The 23,419-nt window shown below is 38.3% G+C and overlaps 1 protein-coding gene across 1 annotated transcript in view; it reads right to left on the bottom strand.

Moving 5' to 3' along the window:
* Positions 1-1,420: 1,420 nt before the first annotated feature.
* The window catches only part of RANBP3L (RAN binding protein 3 like), a gene marked incomplete at its 5' end in the record, with an annotated part of 40,952 nt that continues 18,953 nt past the window's right edge, over positions 1,421-23,419 (bottom strand). The window contains 10 exons of the mRNA XM_080372624.1: positions 1,421-4,058; positions 8,515-8,707; positions 12,140-12,282; positions 12,883-13,003; positions 13,925-14,055; positions 15,104-15,203; positions 16,103-16,187; positions 21,324-21,424; positions 21,890-22,014; positions 22,639-22,713. Of these exons, the coding sequence (XP_080228750.1) occupies positions 3,928-4,058; positions 8,515-8,707; positions 12,140-12,282; positions 12,883-13,003; positions 13,925-14,055; positions 15,104-15,203; positions 16,103-16,187; positions 21,324-21,424; positions 21,890-22,014; positions 22,639-22,713 (1,205 nt within the window). The 3' untranslated portion in view covers positions 1,421-3,927. The remainder of the gene's footprint in view (positions 4,059-8,514; positions 8,708-12,139; positions 12,283-12,882; positions 13,004-13,924; positions 14,056-15,103; positions 15,204-16,102; positions 16,188-21,323; positions 21,425-21,889; positions 22,015-22,638; positions 22,714-23,419) is intronic.

The following is a 23,419-nucleotide window of genomic DNA, read 5'->3' on the forward strand; positions in this document are numbered from 1 at the left end:
ACTAGTCAGACACAGTTTACAGCTGTAAGAAAATTTTATGTTCAGGCATAGAAATTGCTCTGGCTGTCATAAAATTACAAACTTTACATTTTTAAAACCAAGTTAATATATTACATATTAGTATACCTTCAGTCATGAGAAACAAGGAATTTTAGTGCAATGAGACTTAAGAGAATAAATAATTAGGATCTCAAGAGTAAAAATTCATACCTTAAATATGTCTGCACATACATGTGTTTATATGTCCTCTATTACCACAGCATCCCAACTCTTCAAAGTAGTTAAAACATCTCTTGTCCTCCTCAGTTCTTAGGATACCTAGCTTCATATTTGAGAGTGTCTGTGTCTGTGTGCACATGAGCATGTGTTTGTGTATACTTGTGTATATATGTAATGAACTTGGGAAGCGACAGGTCAGAAGAGAGTTTATTTGTGAATGATCATAAGTCTTGTTCCTTATGCTGTGGGAGCAAATGACAATGTTTAAGTCCTATGTCTGCAAAAGCTCGGTTGTGCCTGCCCTGGAACACTCCTGCATTTGCAAAGGATTTTACAGCTGTAGTAGAATTTAGAGGGATATCATGACACTGTGGTGCTTAAATCCTGTTTCACGTAAGGCTTTGATTATCAGGACAGACTTTGAAATCAAACTCTGCATTCAGTGCACAGCCAGCTGAACTCCAGGGCAAAGTTATCACCATGACCTGTTGCTAAATACATAGGCCTGCCTGCTGTGTTTAACAGCTGCTGAAGTTTTTATAACATGGAGCTTTGTTCCTGAGTATGAGTTGCAGCAATGAAATATGAAGGTCAGTGATGCAAATATTGTTGTGGTCAGGAGTGAGGCTGATAGAAAGGACAAAATGTCCAGCTAGTTATGGAAAGAACATTTTTGTTATTAGCAGACGAAGAGTCAAAGAGAATCCCAAGTGCTTTACTATTTGACACTAGTGCTCTATTGTGAAGTACTTCCCTTTTCCTGAAGGCAAAAATCCTGTCCCACTTCAGTTTACTGTCACCCAGATGCTACATCAATGTCAGACAAAATGCTAATTTTGGCAGGCTATTTAGGATTCAGCATAATCCTAAATGCTAGTTAAACTTCACCTGGATGCTACAGGGCACTGAGAACTCGGGAAGAAGCTGGTACTCTTCCAAGTGCATACCTATGTTCAGACAGGAAAACTAAATTGTAATTTGATTCTTCAGGTGTGATGCAGCTTTTAAGATTGAGAAATCATTGCAATTACCTTAACTAAAAGGACTTCACATATTTCAGAACATTTTTTCAGCTCTGAGGATGACAAAGAAATAATATTTTGTATCCAACAATACACAAGGCAGCAGTGAGTTGCAGCAGAATGGTTACAGACATATCTTCTTTATCTTTTTGACAGAAAGAATAGAAAACAGAGCAAAAATGGCATCTGTACTGTGCATGTGCTTAAGAATGATCCAGTAAGTCTTAATTGATATGTGGCATTAGAGAGAATTGAGTTTTCTAATTCCTTATGAGAATGGTTAGATAGGAGGCAGTAGTCTGTGGAATCACTTTTACAGAGTGACTGGGTCTGGGGCTGCTGGGATTATTGAACACATTAGGATGTGTAACATACTCATCTGTTTCAATGAATGATGCTGTTTAGGGATAGCTACAGCTAAATCAGAAATAATCTCAGATAATCTCACACATTTACAAGAAACATTGATGCAGATATCCAGTTATACTGTGCATACGTTTATTTGTGTATATCAAATGGACAATTAATAGTTCTTGTTTTCTGTAACTGAAAAGGTGTTGATGAGTGCAGGCAGAAACACTTTCAGATTTTAAAGATTATATGTGCCCTAGAAGTGGCCTGCAGTTCTTCACAGTGAGTTCTCCTGGTGCTTATGACTGTAAAGGCAGATCGTGGTCCTTTGCCCTTTAAAAAAATTCTACAAAAAAGTATACAACTCCAGATCTTTTCAAAAGAAACTAAAAAACTTGTTATGAAGGTGGTTTCTGTAGGCTTTGGTCATGCTAATCTGGCACTCCCAGTTCTGCTTGTATGTACTTACAAACAGGATGCTGAATGTTACCAGAGAATTTTAAATAAATATTTTCAGTGAAGCCAAATTTAAAGCTATCCAATCTTTTAAATAACAGATGAAAAGTAACAAATATCTCTTCACGTATATTATTACTTCATGGTTATGTGGTTTTATCCATCAATATGATGAATACACATTTATTTCCTATAAAAGTCCTTACTTTAATAATGCATCTAAATATATTTAATTCTAAAATCTGTAGCCTTTTTAACACTTTGTGAATATTGAAAGCCATTGTGTCATTCCCATCGCAGTGCAAAAGCAGGCCGACTGGAGTCCTCCAAAGTGCATCTCAAGTTCTTTCTCAATGTATTAAACTTAAGCTGTCACTAAAATTAATCTTTGCTTAGAAGTCATAAAGCAAAATGCATCTGATTTCATCCTTTCAGGTTCTAATGACTCAGCTTAGACGTTTTGGGAAGATGAGTTCCCGGCTGTGCTGTTGTAACCTGTGGTAGGTGTCATGAGCAGACTACAGACTGCCTGCGGTTCCATCTAGAATGATCCAAAAAAGAATTTTTAAGCAATCTTGCTTATTTGAGCATATTCATGTTTTGAAACAATCCAGCATTTCATAATACCAAAGCAGTAGGTTAAAGTTTGGATATGATCAGTTCCTGGTTTAGGTAAATATCTAACTAGATAACAGGATTATTCACAAATATTTGAGCATGTGAATAGTGAGTGAAGACTGTGACCCCCCATGTCGATAAAGACAAGCACATAAGCACTAAGGATTCAGGTGTCTAGATAGGACAATGTGCCTGGGATGCAAATCATCTCGCTCTATATGGGGAACACTGTCTTAGCACTTCGAAACAGATGTTCAGTAAACTGTGAGAAATCCAGCACATCTTCAAACAACTCACTAGTCATGAGAATGTACCCAGGAGTGCTTGTGGTGTGTTATCTCTATGACTTTGATGCATCTGCATAAAGTATAGATACAGCTCACTAATGCCAGACACATGGTATCACTATCACAGTGTTTAAAAATTGCTGCTACAATTTACCCACCACTGAATACCTACTAAAAGTTTTAAACCTCTTACAGGTGAAATGAAAGGCCTTGCGTTTGTCAGAACATTAAATCTGATTTTCCCCCTCTCTTTCCTGATTACACATTACATATATGTGAGTATTTAAAGCCAATCAGAAAGTTTTCTTTTCTTCTGTGCTTCAGATGATACTGGTATCTGCTGGAAAGAATACAGCAACTTGGACTCCAACAAAGAAGTTAATTCTTAACTTTTCCTCAGTTTTAATCACTGTCAGGTATGTATGTGTGTGTGTTAGATTTATGATTTGGTACCCTTAAAAACTGATAAGAATTTAAATTAAATTGACAAGAAATATCAAACAAATCAGTTTTTCAGTAGTTCTTGTGGTGTTGCTTAACAGGAGTTCCTTTAAAAACTTCGAAAGTATTTTACTTAAAAATAAAAAAAGCTCTCATAACATTTTAAATCTTAATAAACACCAGCAGATAACCAAGTCCTAATGAGGCCAACATGGGAGGTACATGTATAGTAGACTAGAAGATGTCTTTAAAACAAAAAAAAAGGCTGCACTTCTCTGATATGATACTGTCCAGCTCTCAACAGCAGTAGTCTCCAAAATCCATACAATTCTCGGTGGACCCATATGGGACACACTACGGCTTTACAGACTATGGTCTTCTCTTAAGGTCTATGGCTACGTATGGAGGGACTTCCTGGGACTTACTTAGTCCCAGACTCCAGCATCTTTGAATTCCATGCCAGGAAAGAGAGGACACCTCAATCAAAAGAGAGGATCCCTCAATCAGGATGAAGTTAGGAGAAGATTTAAGAGTTATTGCTGAGGTGCAGTGTAAGAAATAATGCATAGCGCATTTCTTTGCCTAGTGACATTGTCATCCTTGTCTCCCGCATGTACTTTTCCAGCTTCTCTGTTCCCCCTCAGGGATACGAATAAACACATTCCTGCAAAATCAGAAAAGGCAAAAGGACAGAAATTACAGGAACCATCCTACCTATAGTCCCATGCTATTTTACTAATATGACTGACATTTTGTACTCCTCTGTGAAAGAAATGCCTTGTGTCTCTCTAAATACTAACAGGGTTACAACACTTTAGGGATCTTGTGCTATTTCTCATGACACTGATGGACATATTTTTAAATGTAAACAAAATGCATTCCTTTGGAGCAAAGACAGAATCTCCTTATGGCTCTGAAGAAAACACGGAAACATGTCTTAGAAGTGTCAAAAGGAAGGAGTAACATTTTTGGAGACATCTTAGTCACTTAGGGCCTAAGTAGTGACTTCCTCATACCTGCTGCCAATGGCAAGCTTCAGTGTTGGGGCTTTACCAGATACATGTTCTGGCAGGATGTATTTTTGGGCCTGACACAGAAATCTTGTTTGTTTGTGCTGCCAGTGGAAAGAGACGGGCACCCTGCAAGCGTTGCACAGTGTCTACATTAGAGGACTGTCTATTCAATACCATACTAGCAGTGCAACTCAGTACTCCCATGTGCCAAATTTGTAATTGTGTCGTCAAGCTGCTTAAACAACAGAAGTCAGAAGATTTTGTCTTGCACAGGTACCTGACACAGGGCTGCCAACATACGGGAAAGCCCCAAACTGATGGCTGAGATCTATTAGCAAAGCAGGAGGAGGTACTGGCAACAGTTTGATGTTGTTACTCATTGCAGAACACACCCCAGACACAGACCTATGGAGTGCAGGTGCTCGATCCTCTTTATCCACAGGGGTCAGGTACAACTTGTTGCCTACCAGGAGACCATCCTCCACTACTAGGCTATTCTATATGCCTGTCTGTAGTACCCAAAAAGAACTGAGAAGTTTGTGCTGAGAAGTTTGTCTCCAACAGTGAGGCAACTGCAGAGATCGAGACAACCCAGCCAGTCCACTTGAGGATATGGCAACACTCTAAGGATAAACTGAAATGCAGGTGGGTGGAGGCCTGCCTGACTGTTGGTCACTGTGCAGAGGTAGGGGAGGGTGTACCCCCGACTCATGAAGCCCCTTCCTCAAAAGGCAAATGTTCTGGAAACCAAATCTACATATGCAAGCTAATTTGCACAAAAAGCAGAGAAGGCATGTTGGGGCATGTGTGGGGGGAAAGACCATATATAAAGGGGAACTCTCCAAAGGTTCTGGGGACTCTGCACCAGACACCCTGCTGGCCAGACCAATGCTGGATCCAGGATTGGTGAATTCCCTCTGCTTTGTGTGCGCTCTCTCTGTCCCCTTCTTTTACTTTATTTCCCTCACACACCCCCTCCTCCCTACAAGGCTTGCCAAATGTTATTATTGCCACTTCATTGTGTGAGCCCAGAATAAAGACCTTGTGTTTGTGGACCTTTGGTGTCCTTTCATCTTAATCCAACCAGGGGAATCAGCAAATCTAAGTAACTCCTCCCTCTCTCTGTGGGACAGTGGAACCTGACACTGGCTTCAGGTGATTATCCCACACAGCCAAGAATGTAAGGTTTATAAGTCCAAGGAGAAGGAAGACAAAAGGGGAGAGTCATGTAACTGAGAGCAGTAGCATTTCCTTCAGAAAGGAGCACTCTTGGTCTAATCATTCACACATTGTCATAGCAGCACTTTTCATGGTTTGGTTCATTAAACTATTTAGTGAAAAAATGTTTCATATGTGTAATCAATACACCTGGCAGCAAACAGTTAAAATACTTAAAGAAATGAGTTAGCAATGAAAGAAATGGAAGAGATTTCCTTACCGTTGGTCAGCCTATAAGTTTTCTGTTCAGTCTAAATTAATCTCCTCAGCTCACTTGGTAGTCTGTGGGAAAAGATAAATACCTCCCAGAGAGTTATTGATGCCATCTACTCCCAAAATTTGTTTAAAGATTAATTGTTCCATTTCTCTTCACTTAGATTTACAGAACAATTTGTTGTTAAAAATATCTCAACTGTAACTGGTGAAATATGCTTTGATAAAAATATCATGTATAGCAACTTACTTGTTATGGACTTTATGATGAAATTAGTCTCTCTAGTTGAAAGTAAAGCAATTCAATTAAAAATTTTAATAATACTGGAATAAATTTCTATACTGAATTTGTAAAATGGTAGAAATATCTCTACTACTTTATACACTGTCTTTATGCAGTATTGACATCCTGTGGATGTTACAGTGAAGAACTGCGTCTGAAAAATTCTTAGAAAAATGTCTTGCAGACATGGAGAATCACTTTAATGTTCATAACATGTTACTTATTATGTGTATCATATTTACTTCCTTCAGTCTGTAGCACTAAAGATAATTCTTGCCTGTTTTTTTCATGTCTTTTACAGTGTCATGAAACATATAGCATAATCTAGGGAGTTGTGTTAGTTCTATTTAACAAGGGGGAAATTGCTTATATTAAGAGACAACTATAATTTTTTAAGAAAAACCAGGTAGAATGGAATGCAATAAAATGCAGAAAGTATACCTTTCTAATTGTCTTTCTTGTAATAAAACAGTCACTGAGAACTTACACTTCTTAACATTTATGTGGTCTTAGTGAGAGGTAATCTCTGAAACTGAATTACATCAGTGAAAGGAGATGACTTATGCACATCCTTCAATGAAAGTGAAAGCATGAAAATGAAAGATTTAAACAAATGCTTTTAAATATGCAGGATCTGCTCTCTTGTGTCCAAATGGACATTTCTAGGCTGATATTTAAAACTGAGCTCACCCTGTTCAAAACCCATGAGGTATATTTTTCTTCCTGTTTTGGAAATGCGAGTTTCAGGGACAGGCGTGTCTAAGATGTGAATGTCTGCAGGTAAAATGGGATTTGGATACCGGTAACTGAAATGTATGCAAAATTAAAACCTCATGGCTCTGAGAATAATAGAGGAGATTAAGATAAGCAGGAAACACCAGAAGTCATCAAAAAAAGCACTTAAAAGGGATTGTTAGAACTTCTGTCAGTAGCTGGACATAAATGAAGGACGGATGCTTAAACTCAAAGGTCAAGAAGAAACAGCATCTGACACTGTCATATCTCAGAATCTGTTTGCTGGCTGCCATCTGAATATTTGTATCAGAAGTCTGTGCAAATCAAAATAAATATTTAACTTGTAAATCTGTGCTCCTACGCTGCTTTGACATTCCCTTTCCCCTCCTTTTTGTTTTCCCTAAAAGAACAAAGAGTTCTTATCATCAATAATTCTGGAAAGGAATCAAGCTCCATCCAGAGTTTTCAAGTTACCAGAAACTCTTTGTAAAGTCAGTAGAGACTATTTAGGAATTACAGGAGGAATGCTTGATTATCTGGGAGCAATCTGGAGAGTTCTCAGAGCTAACAATTTTCCCATTTCCTAAAGAGAAAAAAGGTATTGTGAGAAAATGTTCTATAAGAGCATCATGCTTTGTTTAGAGCACTGAATGCGACTGAAATGTACTTAAGAATAGGAACAAGCAATGTAAACTGCAATATATTTGCTTAAGGGGGAGAGGAGACTTGTTTCCTTAAGGAAACAGTCACTCATAGCTCTAACTCATGCATTAGTTTATTCTTGTTGAATAGTTGTTAAAAGGAAGAGTTTATAATATGAGGACAGGATGTTACTTGGTGGCAGAGGGAAAATCATGCTATGAGCAACAACTCAAACGTGCCTGCTGTAGTCCTATTAGAAAAGTGGCAGGTCCTGTATCCACTGTAGCAGTTTGGCACAGGCAAGTGAATTTGCCCCAGAAATATGCCTTGTCTTTTGCTAAGAGAGAAAAGCTTCTATTTCTGACACTGTTTCTGTCTTGCCTTCTGCAAATGTTGACTTTGTTGTGAGGTGTATTTACTCCTTTTGTCTTTTTTTTAGTTGCATTCTTTCCTTTGAGGAGCCTAAATTTTTGTTATGTTGAAGAAAGCTGGCAAAACTGGTGTATAAATCTTGACCTACAAATTTCCTAGTGAGGTAGCTGTTACAGCTGATCAAGAATAAAGTGTTTCAAATGAAGTTAACCACTGCAATAAATACCTTAGTAACCACTTTATGCTTTAAGCTATATGTAACTACCTAATCACTGATGTGAATGAACTCAGCTTGTACTTACTCAAGGAACAATTAGTATCTCAGTACCTCTAGTCATTTCTACTGAAATATAATGAGTAAACCTTTATGTAAAGCTCGACAATATTAAAATATCTTAACCCTCAGCCTTTTGTCAAAAGAGTATTCCACTACTATAAAGATATGTGGATACTTGATCTGGCAAAACCTTGCATTTTAACAATAGTAAGTCAAAATATTAAAAGGAATTGCCCTCTTCTACCTGGAAAAGGATATTTGTAACAGATTAAAGTTATGATCAGCATGAAAAAAAAAGTGCAATTTCACTGCTTACAAGAAAATACCCTGAAAGGATTACAGCATTCCCAGGAAAATTTTGGCTTACCAGATCCACTGCTGTTCATTTGAGTTATTTTTACGTCATCTTCATCATCACTATCACAGTTTAATGGCTGAAAAGCTATTTCTGTCTCTGTGTCTACTTGATTAGCGCATGGATCTTGCTCAGCAAAGCTTCGCAATGCCACAAGACGGTGATGTATTGCTGCATACAGGTATCCAGTGTCTTTCGAGCTTGCCTGCAGAACATAAAATGCATACAGTCCAAACTAATCAAGAAAAATTTGTGTTTTTTACAGAGAAGCTGACTGAGAAATTTTCAAAAGTAACGAGCTGGTTTTTGTCCTTTTCTTTTTAAAAAACAATCCATTTAAGATTCATACTTAATCATTCATTTCAGAAAATAAATTTAAATACAAATAATATTAAGTTTTCTTAAGTGGCCTGAGTTTTATAATATAGTTGTTGATTATCTTCTTTATAGTTACAAGAAACATAAGCTTAAAAATTATTATTTCCCCTCAAGGACGGCTCAGTTTGTACTGAGTACTTGATATTCGAGACAATTCTGGAATATGATTCTGGAGGTATCTGAAATGTTAATATATGTATTTCATTTTGGTTTACAGAATAAGTAAGAATTTTTAAGCCTAACAAAAAAAAATGGTTGTGATTATAAATTTTAAAGATACCATAAATTCCACTGCTACTGTTGAACAGCAGATGAGCATCATCAAGAAGGGTATTGAGAACTAGGCAAGGCAGCATTTTGCCAGTACATAAAAACTTCAAGCAGCCATGTCCTAAGTACCGTGTTCCACTCTGGTCATCACTTCTCAAGGATATAGTACAATTAAAGAAGGTAAAGGGCACCAAAAATGATCAATGGTGTGGTGCAGCTCCTTATGAATAGTTGAGATTTTTCAGTCTGAAAAGGATGAGAAGGGGGATGTAACTAAGGTTTTCGAAAGTATAACTGATGGATAAACTGAATATGGTACAGCTGTTCATCAGACCACAAAATGAATGCACTAGGGTACGCTTAAAGCAGTAAAGGATCGGTGTGAAAGAAAGTGCTTCTTCACAGAGTGAGTAAAAACAACTAGAATTTGCTGTCTTGGAAGAGAGTGGAGACAGACTAAAAACAACAGGCCAAAAATACAGTAATAAAAGTTTTTTTAAAAAAGCATTACAAAAATACTTCCGTAAAATAGACAGCAAAGGAAGTGAGTGGGGGTGCATGCTCTTACATCCCTAATACAACACTGGTAAACGCTGGGAGTCAATGAGGTGAACAGACGGTACAAAGTGGCCATGCTTGCCCGAGCTTCCCAAAGGCACTGCCTTTGGGCACTGTCAGAAGTGCCAGCAGAGTATTTCTTAGGTTCTTACAGAATCATAGAACCATTGAGGTCGGAAAAGACTTTTAATATCATTGAGTCCAACCCTTAATCTAGCACTGGCAAGTCCTTATCAACTCTTAAGTCCACCAGAAGACACCTGACTTTAAAAGCAGCAATCATGTCCCAGCTGTATGAGGCTAACAAGCTGTTTATGTTTATTTCATACACGTAAACCGCAGAGCTTGGTGTGGTTACACAAGACTTTATGAAGCAGATCATCTGCTGGAGGGTAACTGAATGCATACGGTCTTCTGTAGCCCAGTTCTCCACTTCTGCATCATGTGGACTAATTTCTATCTGTATCACCTGACAACAGGAAGAAATACGTTTTGTTGGATTGGAATGATGTGTGTCAGCGTGTACAGGCAGAAAAGCTATGTGAATTGGGAAGCAGCAGCAGATCAGCATTCTGTGCTACCCAGACTCACAGAGCAAACAATTCTCTCCCTACAGCCAGGCAAAGAAGAAGGAAATTCTTCTTTTTAGTTTTTAGGTGTCTCAACTGCAAATGCAACTCCCAGTGGACAAATCTGAGCTCTCAAGATAACACAGCTTTTCAGGAAACGAAGGGTCATAGATACGAAAAAGGTAGCTGTTCAGTCTGATCATTTCTATTCGTAGCTTTCTACTCATTCATTCAAAAGCCAGAGTTCCTCTGTCACTTTAATCTAATATGGACTCTGGCTTCTGCCAAGAGGGGTGGACTCACCTCCAAGCATCCTCCAACTCTTCGTTTCTACCCTCCCCATTGTGCCAGTACCACCATTAGGGTGATCGCAGGGTGAATAAAATCAAGCTAAAAAACTAACCGAGCAAAACCAAACCCACCCAGACCAGTTCTCTGATCTGCCTCATTCATAGCTGTACAAATTCCAATGCCACCAAAAGCGAGGAGGAAGGAACAAGCATGAGGGAAGGGGGCAGGGTCAGCCCTCTGCCCAGACCTCCGTGAGTACTACAGGACCAACCGAAGTTGTCTTGTGAGCTGCCTGCTTTGTAGTCAGCATCATGTGAGACTTCTCCCTCACTCATGAAGAGCCCTTTGGATAACATCCCCGAACCAAATGTATCAATCATTCATTCACCTGACATGGGAAAAACAAATTTAAATGGCAGTTAAAAATGTTTGTTGGTGCCTTGGAGGAGTCGCCTCTACTGACTTCTAGACCAGCCTGGATTACATGCTGAGGCTCAGGTCATGCCTGCTGGGTATCTCACGCATTGACCATGTTGCCTCCCACGCCCAAGAGTCTCGGTGCTAGTTTGGCTGGATACCAACCACCTCAGTGACGACTGTAAATGCAGCCTCCTGCAACCCTTGCCACACACATACAGCTGTCATATGTCTTAGTCTTCTAATACATGTCTATTTTTTTACTGTCCAGAAGTGCCAGAACAGAATGTTGACATCAACATACATGAGAAGAACTGTGCGGCACATTTGGAAATCTAGAACATTTCTAATTCTCACATGCAGACCAGCTGTGCAGCACAGCCATAACTAAGTCAGTCACAGTCTGGAAGTGATAAACTTGCAGTGCTTGCATATATGGTGCATGACGCTTTGCTTGTGTATGGCATGCGACATCTTTTGGAAGTGGTGATTTATTTTTCTTGCCCAGGCGTCTGAACCCTTCCCAGAAAGGTCTACTGGGGAAACTGCAGACATCCTCAAACTCACGTGGATGCTGTCACTCCCCAGTCTGAGACATATGTGCTGTTTATTTGCAAATAAATCCATTACATTTCCATCCTCAACTGAGCAGCTTTTGCTAGAGAAAACCAGGATTCCCAAGTCTTACGTAAGGTGACATAAAAAAATCTGTGTCCTCCTCAGGTGAGAGATGGAGGTCCTACACTGGATGGATTATTTCAAACAACGTGTCAAGAACCAAGGCAAAAAAGCTGCTGCCTTGTACCAAAGTAACTTCAAAAATATGTAACTACCTGTGTAGAAATTCTTAGTGTTGCTTCTGTAAGAAAGGGTAATTGCTGCATATGACTGGAATTATACCCATTCCATCAGTGGTACATGAATCAGAGTCTGGAAATGTCTGTCCAAAGGCCATATCCCATCTTCCACCTTTTTTTAAAAAAAAATTGCTAAGGAACAGCACTTCTAACTCATTTCATAATAAAAGCCATGTAACAGCTAAGCTAAGCATAGACTGACAGAGCATAAAAGGCCATTTGCTAACACCAAAGCCTCAGCAAGTCTTCAGAATCCTAGATGAAATGAAATGCATGGGGGTTTTATCTCTTGCTTACCTGAATCAGAAATACTTGAACAGAGTGGTCCTCTTGGTCTGTTGCAGTGAAGCACAGGTTCTTTCTGTTTGCTCTTTTTATAAGCATTTGTTCCCAGAGTCGGGTGTTGAGAATCAGTCTCAAGCTGCCTTGATTTCGCATAACTGAAATAAGAAGGTTTATATGAAAAGTTGTTGGAACCATCTTCATTTTTACTGCAACAGTTTTCTCAACTACTTACATACAGCTAATATTTTCATGAATTACTCTTATAAATTTGGTCTAAAACCTGACATGGTGAGATATTTATTTTTTTTTAAGTATTCAAATATATTCATTTCTTTCAATACACCTGGCATACAAAGCAAATAATCTCCTGAAATTGTGCAATGCAGCACAAAAGTTGACAGCCCAGTAAAAACAACATTCCAGAAGTGGCTTGAAACACTGCTCCCAGTAAAGCAGAATCAACAAAGAGCAAGCTGTCAGACTGGTGATTGAGCTAAAGATACACTGCAGTAGAAATACCCAGAACCTAACAACATATCCAAGCGTGAGCGTACAAACTGAGTGAAAAATGCCCAGTGCTTCAGTCTGTAGCAGAGCTAACTTTATCAGGCAATGTTTAAAACATTTTCAGCAACTTGACTGAAACAAAACAAGCTACTCCGTTTAAAATGTACTGAAATAAACTTATTCTGGCCAGCAATTGTGCAAGTCATTTAGTGTTTTGTGTATGTGTTACTTTGTTATTTAATTCTTACTTAGCCTTGACTGCAACATTCCATCTTTATTGCTAGAAGTGTCATTAAGCCTCAGGGATCCTATGCCTCTTTCAATCCAGGTTAACGAAAGCTTATTAAATACAAACAGCTTACAGTTGATCTGAAAGAGAAATACATGATGGAAATTGCCAGCCAATATTAATTTTATTGGTTCTAAAACTTTATGGTTTTAAAATTTGGATAATGGCTTTTAATACATCCATATGCATGTATATAAAGATAGATATATCACCATTATTACTTAAAATGAAATGGCTCCCAGATCTGTTCTAAATTTTCTGCTGGTCATAGAAAACATTCAGCATGAATCCCCATTTACTTTTCCAATTATTTCATCTTCATTAACTCTCCATCTGTGATACCCACTAACACAGCTGAATTTGTTGCAAGTGTTCTACAGTCTTATGCCTTCACTCTTCGGAAACCTTGTACAAGCCAGGATACCACTACTAGGAGAGTACTACTCCAAAGAGAGTAAAAATTCCATGTTCTGACAAGACAGAAGATTTAATCAACATAAAATAATGTAACTTTCAATGTTAAGATTTTTTAAATCATATACATCACTGCTACAATAACATTTTGAAGATGAAGAATGGCAAGATACATCCTGCCAGACCAGAAAGATAATTGATATCTTACATGAATGATAAAACTAATTATTTGACAACACATCGCTTTTTTTCCCCCAAAAAAATTTTGTCTTTAAAAAGTCTTTACTCAAATCACTTCCAATTTTGAAGTTTTAGTTACTGCTGGTATACTGTGTAGATGCCTATAAAATACAACTGTAGAATGACATTCTGAAGCACTTACTGGAAGGGACTACAAAATTAACAACTACAATATAAAAAAGAAAATACCACCCTACAGAAAATGGGTTACCAGAGGCATATCTTAAAAAAGCAAAAATGTAAAATATAAACCGAAGTTATTTTCAGATTGCTGCAATCTGTAATACAACTAGATGTTCTTTTCAACAGCAAAACTGCTCATCATCAAGGCTTTATGGAATACACACCTGTAATACATTGTGTTCTGCTTCTTCTCCAGTTACAACTTCAACTTTATCTAACAGCATTTTCTCCACTGGCTTGGAAATGCAAGCAGCTGCTGATTCAGTTAGTGTTGCATTTCCCAACAAAGCTGTTCCTGTAGGGAAAACAAACAAACAAACCATAAAGGAAATCCTTTCTGTACAGGGAATATTTTCAGGACAACAAAACTAGCACATAGGAAGGCCTGTGACTTTAGACCTGTGATGTCTGATATTATTACTACATATATTGCAAAATGTCTCACCTGTTTAGGATCATTTTGAATTGAACAGGGCTCTCTGCAGTTGCAGAGCTTTGCCCCAACGGACGACTTGCAGAAACAAGCCCTAAATAATTAAAGTTGATTTTTCAAATGAAACTGGGCTGTCATACTGCTCTGCAGATTAATAAATAATGGACACACGTCCCGATATTCAGAACAGTAATACATATACAAAGAATATTGAACAGGAACATGAAAGGACAAGACTTGAAAGAAAACCACTGTTACAAAAGTTTGTATAGTTGCATCATCTGCATAGGTTTTCCATGGGTTTTAATATTTTTTTTACTTGTAAGAGTGTTCACACAAAGTAAGAGGATCCAACACATCCATTAGTACAGACTGGTGCAAAATTTGGCAAGATGGCTCAGGACAGGAGCCTACTTGGTATCCCCTCACATCCTCGATTTACATGGCTTGCCGACTAGAAAAGCTCACACCAAACAACCCTTGAAATCTGTCTGTATAGAAGTTTCAGTCCGACAGTCAGGGTACAAACATGGCAAAGTAATTTATATGAGCAGTCACAAAATGCAAGCAGCAGACAGCTTAAAACTGTAGTTCAAAAATGCATTCCAAAAGGCATTCACAAAGTTCACTGCATTTTTTTTCCAAATAATAAACAATAATAATTTGTAAAACTCGTATTTTTTCCTGAGTAACTCAGATTATTCGTTCTGAAGTTAGTTCAGTTCAAATGTCATAAACCAAACTGTAGCTGCTTTCTGAACACAGATTTTGGCACATACTGCAAGTGTACTAGTGACTGGATAACTTGAGAATAGATGAAAATTATTGACCACCACTGATTTGACATCCTCTAAAATACAGTGAAACATAATACTAAAGCTAACTGCACTCGTCTGCTGAGTATGCTTACTTGTTTGTGGACTGACAGGAAAAGATTCTATGTACATGGGTGTTATTTCTCCTTTGTATGAATCAGCTTCATTACACGGCTTGGGATGCTTCTCAGGACTCTAGAAAAAAAAAACAGGGGGAATAAAAATTCCTATTTAAATAAAAGGACTATGTTACTCATATCAAACAGAACATTGAATCATTTAATGCATGCTAGGCTCAAGATTAGCAATTGTGGTATCTTGCAGTAAAAACTGGCCCAGATGATACAATTTCAGTCTCTAGTGGAAGTGATTTTATTATTATAAAATCAGTATATCATTCTTCCACCAAAAAGAATGGCTTCTTTCTTTGGATCCTGCCCTAGGATTTAAATCCACTGAAGGACTTAGCTGTTTAATTACCAGCTAATTTCCAGCTGAAGCACTTAAGCCCCAGAAGAATAGCTTAAAACTCCCAAACACCACAAACTTAACCCCAGAGGAATTAAAAATTTACATGACATTCAGTTTTTGGAGATGAAGTTTCTCAGGCATGTAGAAATAAATGCTTCTGGCTCCTGACAATGCTTAGTCACTCAGCTCCTACCTTACAACTAAATCCCAGTCAGAAGTCAGAACCCAGACCTATGGTTGCCAAGCTTTTTGGCTGGCAAATACACTTAACTGTTTCCATTCTATTTCTACTGAAAACTGAATTTCAATTCCACTTTAAATGGTGCAGTCCTCAGTCTGGGAACCACCTTTTTGTATGAGTTTCCTTCAGGACTTGATCCACTAAGGTCTGACAGTTTGCAGTCAAAAAATGAGCAAAAGAGAAGTGCATACTGGACAGGGAAGATAGGGATGCCCACCCCTCCAACAGCAAATATTTAGGTATTTTGTCCCCAACGGTCATTAGAATCGTACTTACTCACATCTTTAAAAGCACAGGAGGAGATAAAAAGAATCAATATCTGAAAAATACTGTACTTATCATTATCCTTGACAAAAAGTCTGCCAGCTTTTATGGATCTTACCAAAACTCTCTCAACCATGTTTTCTCCAAACACAAAATCAGAATTGCTGCTGTTTCGTACGCTTCTGTCCTCAAACAACTGAATTCTGTGGGAACAAAATAGCATAACAGTATGATTTAGGACTATTTAGAATTTTGTAGAGAAATAAATAAGTTCATGCATTTACTTTACCACTTACCTTACCTTAAAGACAAACAAAAAATGACCACTTAAGTAACCAGACAAATTCTTCAAAAGAATCTGAGAATATTCTCAACATAACATTTCACAAAAGGAACAGAGAGTATCACACTGTGTATCATGAAGATTATTGAGGATGTTCCTTAGAAGCAAAGAACAAGAAGCAAAACAACCTCTTCCTCCTCCTCAAGGAAGTGTCTTACTCTAGAAACTGTAATGAGTTATGTTTGTTTCTGTTTCCTTTTGCTCCACCAAAAGACAATCAACAATTAACACTTATCCCTTCATGTTGGTGCAGTTCTGGTACCCCTCAGGATAACGTACTCCCCAGTGCCTCACAGGCGCTCCTTGGGCATCCACCTAACATCTGGGAAAGGCAGAGGGGCAGTGTATTCTAAAGCACATGCCTTCAGTTGACATAAATACTGCAAATGTAAAGGTATGAAAGCAGATGGCATAGGATGAGGTATAACTAGAACAGGAAAGAAAGATATTGTTTCCATTTTTCAATGACCCTTTCCACAAATGTACTTAAAATGAGAAGCTAAGAAAACTAAATACTTGCAATCCTTTAGTGGTGACCAACTGTACTTTAGGCACATAGATTTGGCAGAAAATTTCATACAGTAGATAAATCACTTTACATTTAGGATCTGGAGCATGACTGGTTTTGGCAAAAGCTACATTAAAACAACACTTGTCCTTCTCTTCTGTCCCTTTTTCCTTCTTAGTGTCTCAGGTGTTATAGATAACTTTAAAAAAAAAATTTCCCACTACCACCCTGAGTCTTAACTACTTTCAGTTAGCCTCTTCCTTCTCAGGAAGTTTTAAGAGAAGAAGGTGAATGCATTTATTTAAATAGCAATATAGTCACAACTTGTAAAAAGCATATTACTTGTGGATTACATTCAGGAATATTCCTATATAAGTTGAGTTGTTATTTGACCTGCTAATTACAGAGCCACTTTAAATTAACAGGATCCATTTTTTATCAGAGTCACTAGAAAAGTTCTTGTAAACTTCTTTGTGTGGAAGTTGTTCCTGCTGTTGGGGTTTTTGAGGGTTTTTTTTTGTTTGTTTGTTTGTTTTTTTAACAAAAGGCTTATAGGTTGTTCATGCTTTCTGTCGAGCTTAGTCACTGGATCTTTTGCTGAGAAAGGCAAAACCATCCAAGTTCTTGTCTCTTTCTGTTCCAGAAGGATGATTTGGCAGGAAGATGATCTGATGTTCTGTCACAAACTGCATGCTTCAGCACCACTTACCTGCTCTTACAGATCATTTACCACCTGTGAGAGGGCTTAATGGCACACAAGTCATGCAGAGGACATTCCTGTTATTAAGCTGGGGTTTTTGCCAGAACCTGATGATCACCTCTCAAACTTAAGTTTCTGTGTTCACAACTACAGTATGCCTGAAACCTCTTTACATAGGATGAAGGAATTCCCAAGTACAACCTATCTGGCATTTTACACTTCAGGAAAAAAGTACTTCTTAATATTCTTATCCTTGATGTGTTGCTAAGACTAAAAGCAAATAAAGAGAAATCAGAAAAACTCTTCTCAGCCTTGAAGCCTTCCATAGATGTTCTGGGCTATGAGCAGGTATCCTGGTTTCAGCTGGGATATGGTCCATTTCCTTCTTGGTAGCTGGTGCAGTGCTGTGGTTTGGATTTGGTGTGGGAATAGTGTTGATAATATGCTTTCAGATATTGGTGGGTGATGTTTATACTAAGTGAAGGACTTTTCAGTTTCTCAGGCCCTGCCAGCAAGAAGACTGGAGGGGCACAAGAAATTGGGAGGAGGCACGGCCAGGACAGGTGACCCAAACCAGCCGAAGGGATATTCCATGCCATAGGATGTCATGCTGAGTATAGAAACCGGGTGAAGTTGGCCAGGGCTTGCTCAGGGACTGGCTGGGAATCGGTCAGTGGGTGGTGAGCAATTGTTTTGTGCATCACTTGTTTTCTTTTCTCCCTTCCCTTTGGATTTTGTTTCTCTCCCCGTCTCCCTTCTTTTCATTATAATTTTTGTAATAATATTTATAATAATTATTGGTTTTATTTTATTTTATTTCAATTATCAAATTGTTCTTATCTCAACCCTCAAGATTTACCTTCCTTCCTGATTCTCCTCCCCATCCCTCTAGATGGTGGGGAAGTGAGCAAGCAGCTGTATCGTACTTAGTTACCAAACAGGGTTAAACCATAACAGGGAACCTGACTAATGAGTTTCTTATCCTTAAGAAAACTCCCCACTAAAATTCACTAACTTGTGATCAATTGCCATCCTGAAATTTCATTTGCTACTTCTAGGCTGCTCTAGTAGCAACTTAGTAAGGATAGCACTCCAGAAGAGCTAAAACCCAGAAACTAGAGGCTGGTCTTAAAGAAACACTGTGGGAAATTAATTTTGATTATTTTCCAAAATGTAAGGAAAAAGTAATCAGTGCAGGATCTTCCTTTTTCCACACATTTAACTGGAAGTGCCAGCCTTAAAGTCTTACTAAAACCTCAACATCCTTATGTTGCTGCAGGGCAAGAACAACGTGTGTCAGGGATTACACTGCTGTGGAGATGCAAAACAGAGGTGTTGAATTCAGGGAATGACCACTAACAAGGAAGCAAGGGAGAGGAGAAATGTGGATAAGATACTGCGAAGAAGAGACTACGGAAAGGGAGTAGATCCAGGTACTGTCCTTCTCAGAGTGTCCAGAAGGGTCTGAGAGGCTGCCATTTCCAGTGCTGGCCTTGAACCCTTGCAGTTTTTCCATGCAAATGGAAATTGTGCAAAGCTGAATAGATGACCAGAAGCCGGTGTTTTCCCAGCACTGTATTTCTATCCCTTACCACACAATCTCCTTCCCAAGCTTTTAATCAGAATCATGAAACTGCAGATTTCTCCTCTTCAGTTCATTACTACAGCCAGTTCAGGAAATGGAACTGTTGGTTATTTCCTGGGATATGGACAGCTGCACCTAACAGAGGGCTAACAAATTATTTTCGTTCATCTCACTACAGAACTACATCACATAGAGAAGAAGAGGTAGGAAAGCAAGACAAACGTTTGCAGGCAGCAGCCATCCCTGCTGTTGAATGTCTCTGCATTTGATTTTGTAAATTAAATGCCAATAGTTAGACTTTGATTGATAATTAAAACTAAACCTAAAAAATTATTTTCTTAGCAATGAGCAGATCTGGCTGCAATGTTCACTACTGCTTAGCGTATCTATGGAGTTTAATAAAGTTGTTTGTTTGAATACTTGTTGTTAAGTTATCTGAGAAAACGGCTACGCCAAAAAGATTTTACTGAAGTATTTAAAGCATCAGTGATTTAACAGAGATTGAAGAAGCACTTACACCCCCCTGCAATCTCAGAAGAGCAGTAAGCACCTAGTTGTATTTAAATTAGTTTTCAACTTGTCAAATAAACCAACATTTACCACAATGGCAATATACAGAATTACTGAGACAAAAATACTCCAAGCACATTAGCAATTCCTCTTTTAAAAAGAAAAGGAAAAGAAATACCATAAGCACTTGTAAGTCTTGTAACTTGTCAGTACTGGAACACTGCACTGCATTTCTCAGTCCATCTACTTCACAAGAGAAAGCCACTCACCTGTCTTTTCCTAGACATTGTACAGGTAAGATAAGGTAGATAGACTTGGAGTATCGACACCAACTGATTCTGAAGTCAGTGCTATCTTCCTTTAGCTTTTCCAATATATGTATTACAATCATTCTGAATCTGCTAAAAATCCAGCATGTTGTGTGGCTCTATGCTGTCCTCACAGGGCATCATCACAGCATTAATTGTGAAAGAAAAGGATAGGCTGGCTCTTCCAAAACATGAAGCATGTGCTCTCTAATGACACTCATCGCGTCGATAAGGATTAAGAATCTAAGTTGCCTGTGCATCTAAAAATTCCTTACCTCCTCAGAACCCCCTCATCTGTATATCCCAGATGTTGTGTGCAGGAACCTTTATCTGTGCCCTATCCAGCCATGAAGACTACGGGAACAGGCTCCTTTGCCGCTAACACGTTCTCTGCCCGTTTTAGGTGGGAGCAGGAAAGGAGGCAACATCACAAATGTGTTATCTGTGGCCCTAGCAATTTTAAAATGTCATTCTCTCATCATAGCTGATCTCAGGTGTATTCCTGATGCTCACAGCTTCCAGGGAAATAACCCTCATCAACCATCAGCAAGCAGTATTAATACCCACAAGATAAGCTGCTGACACTAAGCTGGCTAACCACAGACATAACATTCTCAGGAGCCAATCTTCACAGAGAGGTAATAGCCCATTTTTGCACCAGTATGAGTTCTTTCAGTCATATACAGAGGCAAGGGCATGGGGCAATGTCCTAGTCCAAGAAAGTCAGCTTTCTCAGGCAAAAATTCTGAAGTCCATGCTGGTCAACCCATGCCTGCACAAAGATGCCACCCTATCACAATCATCAGCCACTAGCTGTTCATGCCAGGAATTCTGGCATGTGCACGGAAGTAAAGCACTGGTTGCAAGTACTCGCCTTGTCTTCCAAATCAGTCCTGTATGGTTTTCTTTATTTCTCCTGTGTCCAATATGCTGACATATTTTGATAATTCCTGAGTTTTTCTGCATCTATTTATAAGACACAGCAGCTATGCAATCAGAAGAGAGTTCTCCAAAGGAACACAAAGATGATTTTAAACATTCAAAACCAGGACATATTTTGAACTAGCATACTTGAACTGCCAAAGCTTATGTATATAAGCTTCATTATTTTTATATATATATATATATATATATATATACATGATGGCTAACCAAAATAGCTTCTGGTTTGGGAGTTGCTACTGAGAAACAAACTGTCCCACAGAGATTAATTCCCAGCAGGAGTCCATGTCAGCACTCACAAATCCTGGCACCACACACAAATGCCAGTAAGCACTGTGTGGGTATAGATAGCACAGGCTTAGTACCATGTTAGACATGTAGGACAAAAGGGCATGCCTTAGGCCAAGTGACAAAATATAGACAAAAATTAAATAAAAACTTACCGTGTTGTTTTAGAACTAGAAAGAGTCATGGTAGTAGATGGCCTCACTGTTTTGGAACTTACTGAATTCTCAGCTGAGGAATAAGAGCTGTCTTCAGATAGCTAGGAATAATAAAACCAGATTAATTGATTAGACCAAGCTTACTTTCAGCTATAAACAGACCTGCTAGAAATCCAGAGTCACTGACGTATATTTAAACGTGGTAGTTGGCAGAGCTTCCTCCAGCTGTGTACAAAGCCAGCGCCCATAATCAAAATGCTAAAATGTTACTCTCTAAATAAACAAAATGCAAAAGATCTCCCAAGCTGATTTGCCCACAGAACCCTGATAGCTCAAAGTCGAGACAGCCTGCAGAGAAGACATATTTTTTCAAACACAGTCAGCATGGGTTTAACAGTTCAGATCATGTCAGTGATCTCATTGATTCCACTGAAACTGATCTGGGAACTTTCTTGAAAATCATGCAGTGGAATAAATTAACTGCTTTAAAACAGCACTGTTGAGTTGTTGTTTTTTAATTTGAGCTCCAAAAATATATTAGCCAGTAAAATTACTTTTCTTTTTACCTGAACACGTGCTTCTTTCTTAGCCACTAGAGATACTACAGGATTTTCAGGATAGGTCAAGGCTTGTGGGGGTTGTAAAATGGCAGGCTTAATGACATTCTGCAATTGACTTTGTGACAAGGATCCTGGCAAAATACAAAGACAAAATATTTAAACAGATATTTTTTCTTCACATCCAATTCATACCTATGCATCTTCCCCTTCAACGGAAAGCTTCAAAGCATATTTAAGTAGCATTTATTGTTGTTTACTTGCTACATATTCTGAAAAAACTGTAATCTGTTGTAAAATACACAACTCTGCAGTGACACCAACCCAGTTATGCTATCAGAATAGAATATAATAATGCATTATATACATAAATATACTTATTTATATTTATAAAATGTATTTGTATTTATTTACTGCTTTATGTTAGATCTGTCTTCTGGTATTTCAAATTTAATCCTGCATCTGCAGATGCCAAGAGAGTTCTTTGAGTTCTGCAGGAGCAGAGTTATTCAGTTAGAAATGTGGAATTTCACTATTCAAAGTTATATTCAGTCCATTCCGGAAATAAGTAGTCAAGAGTAGAGGCTCAGAACAGAGCTCACAGGATATCTACACTGTCAAAAAAATAACTTATGAACCTCATAAAGATACCTAGCCTACCACTCAGCACAGAGAAGAGTTGTCATTTTTATGTCTTCTGTATCTGTTAAGAACCTCTTTGTGGAAGTACAGTGAATAAATATTGCAATGACAGTTACCTTCTTTCGTACTTTTGAGCAAGTCAGGGTTTCTTTCAAGAAGAGCTGAGGTCATGAATATGTTATTCTTCTTCACTAAAGAACAAAAAATGTAAAGTAATAAGTAATAAGTAATAACAAACTGAATATTAATTCATGTTTCTATAACCTCTCCCTATTTTGGTAGTACCTAAGCAATATTCCAACCTATCCATCTAAACAAGGCCTCCGAGACAACTGTTACTGTCTCCATTTTACAGGTGGGTAGACTATGGCACAGAAAGCGCCATGGGTTTTCTGGCTATGTTAGAGGCAGAAGTCTTTTGGATATTAATGGATGTTTTAAACTCATATAATCCTTCTTCAGCTTTGAAAACCAGGTGCTGCTGGTTTGCCAAAGCCATTGAATTGGCAGTGCTATCTGGTCCAGCCTTATCAATTTTTAAGATAAGTAAATTATACCCAAGAACATGGGAATAAATAAACATACCCTGCCCTGTTCTAGTAAAAAGGCTCTAATAACTTAGTATAATGATGGCAGTGACTACTAACGCTTTCACTGTTCTAAAAAAATATACCAAACATCAGCCAGAAAGTGATGGCAACCATGCACCACGTCCTGTAAAATGACACAACTGATACTCTACATGCAGTCACTACTTTTTCATTGCAGAAAGAGTGTAGTCTGTTGCTATAACAATGTTGTGTTCTCTTAAGATTGCTTAGAAATCCTTTATGCCAATGTCTGTCACAGGCCTGTCTCTGGTAAGAGACACAGACTAGGATTCAAGACCTCTGTATC

The sequence above is a fragment of the Falco punctatus genome (assembly GCF_963210335.1).
Source record: "Falco punctatus genome assembly, chromosome: Z".
NCBI lineage: Eukaryota > Metazoa > Chordata > Aves > Falconiformes > Falconidae > Falco > Falco punctatus.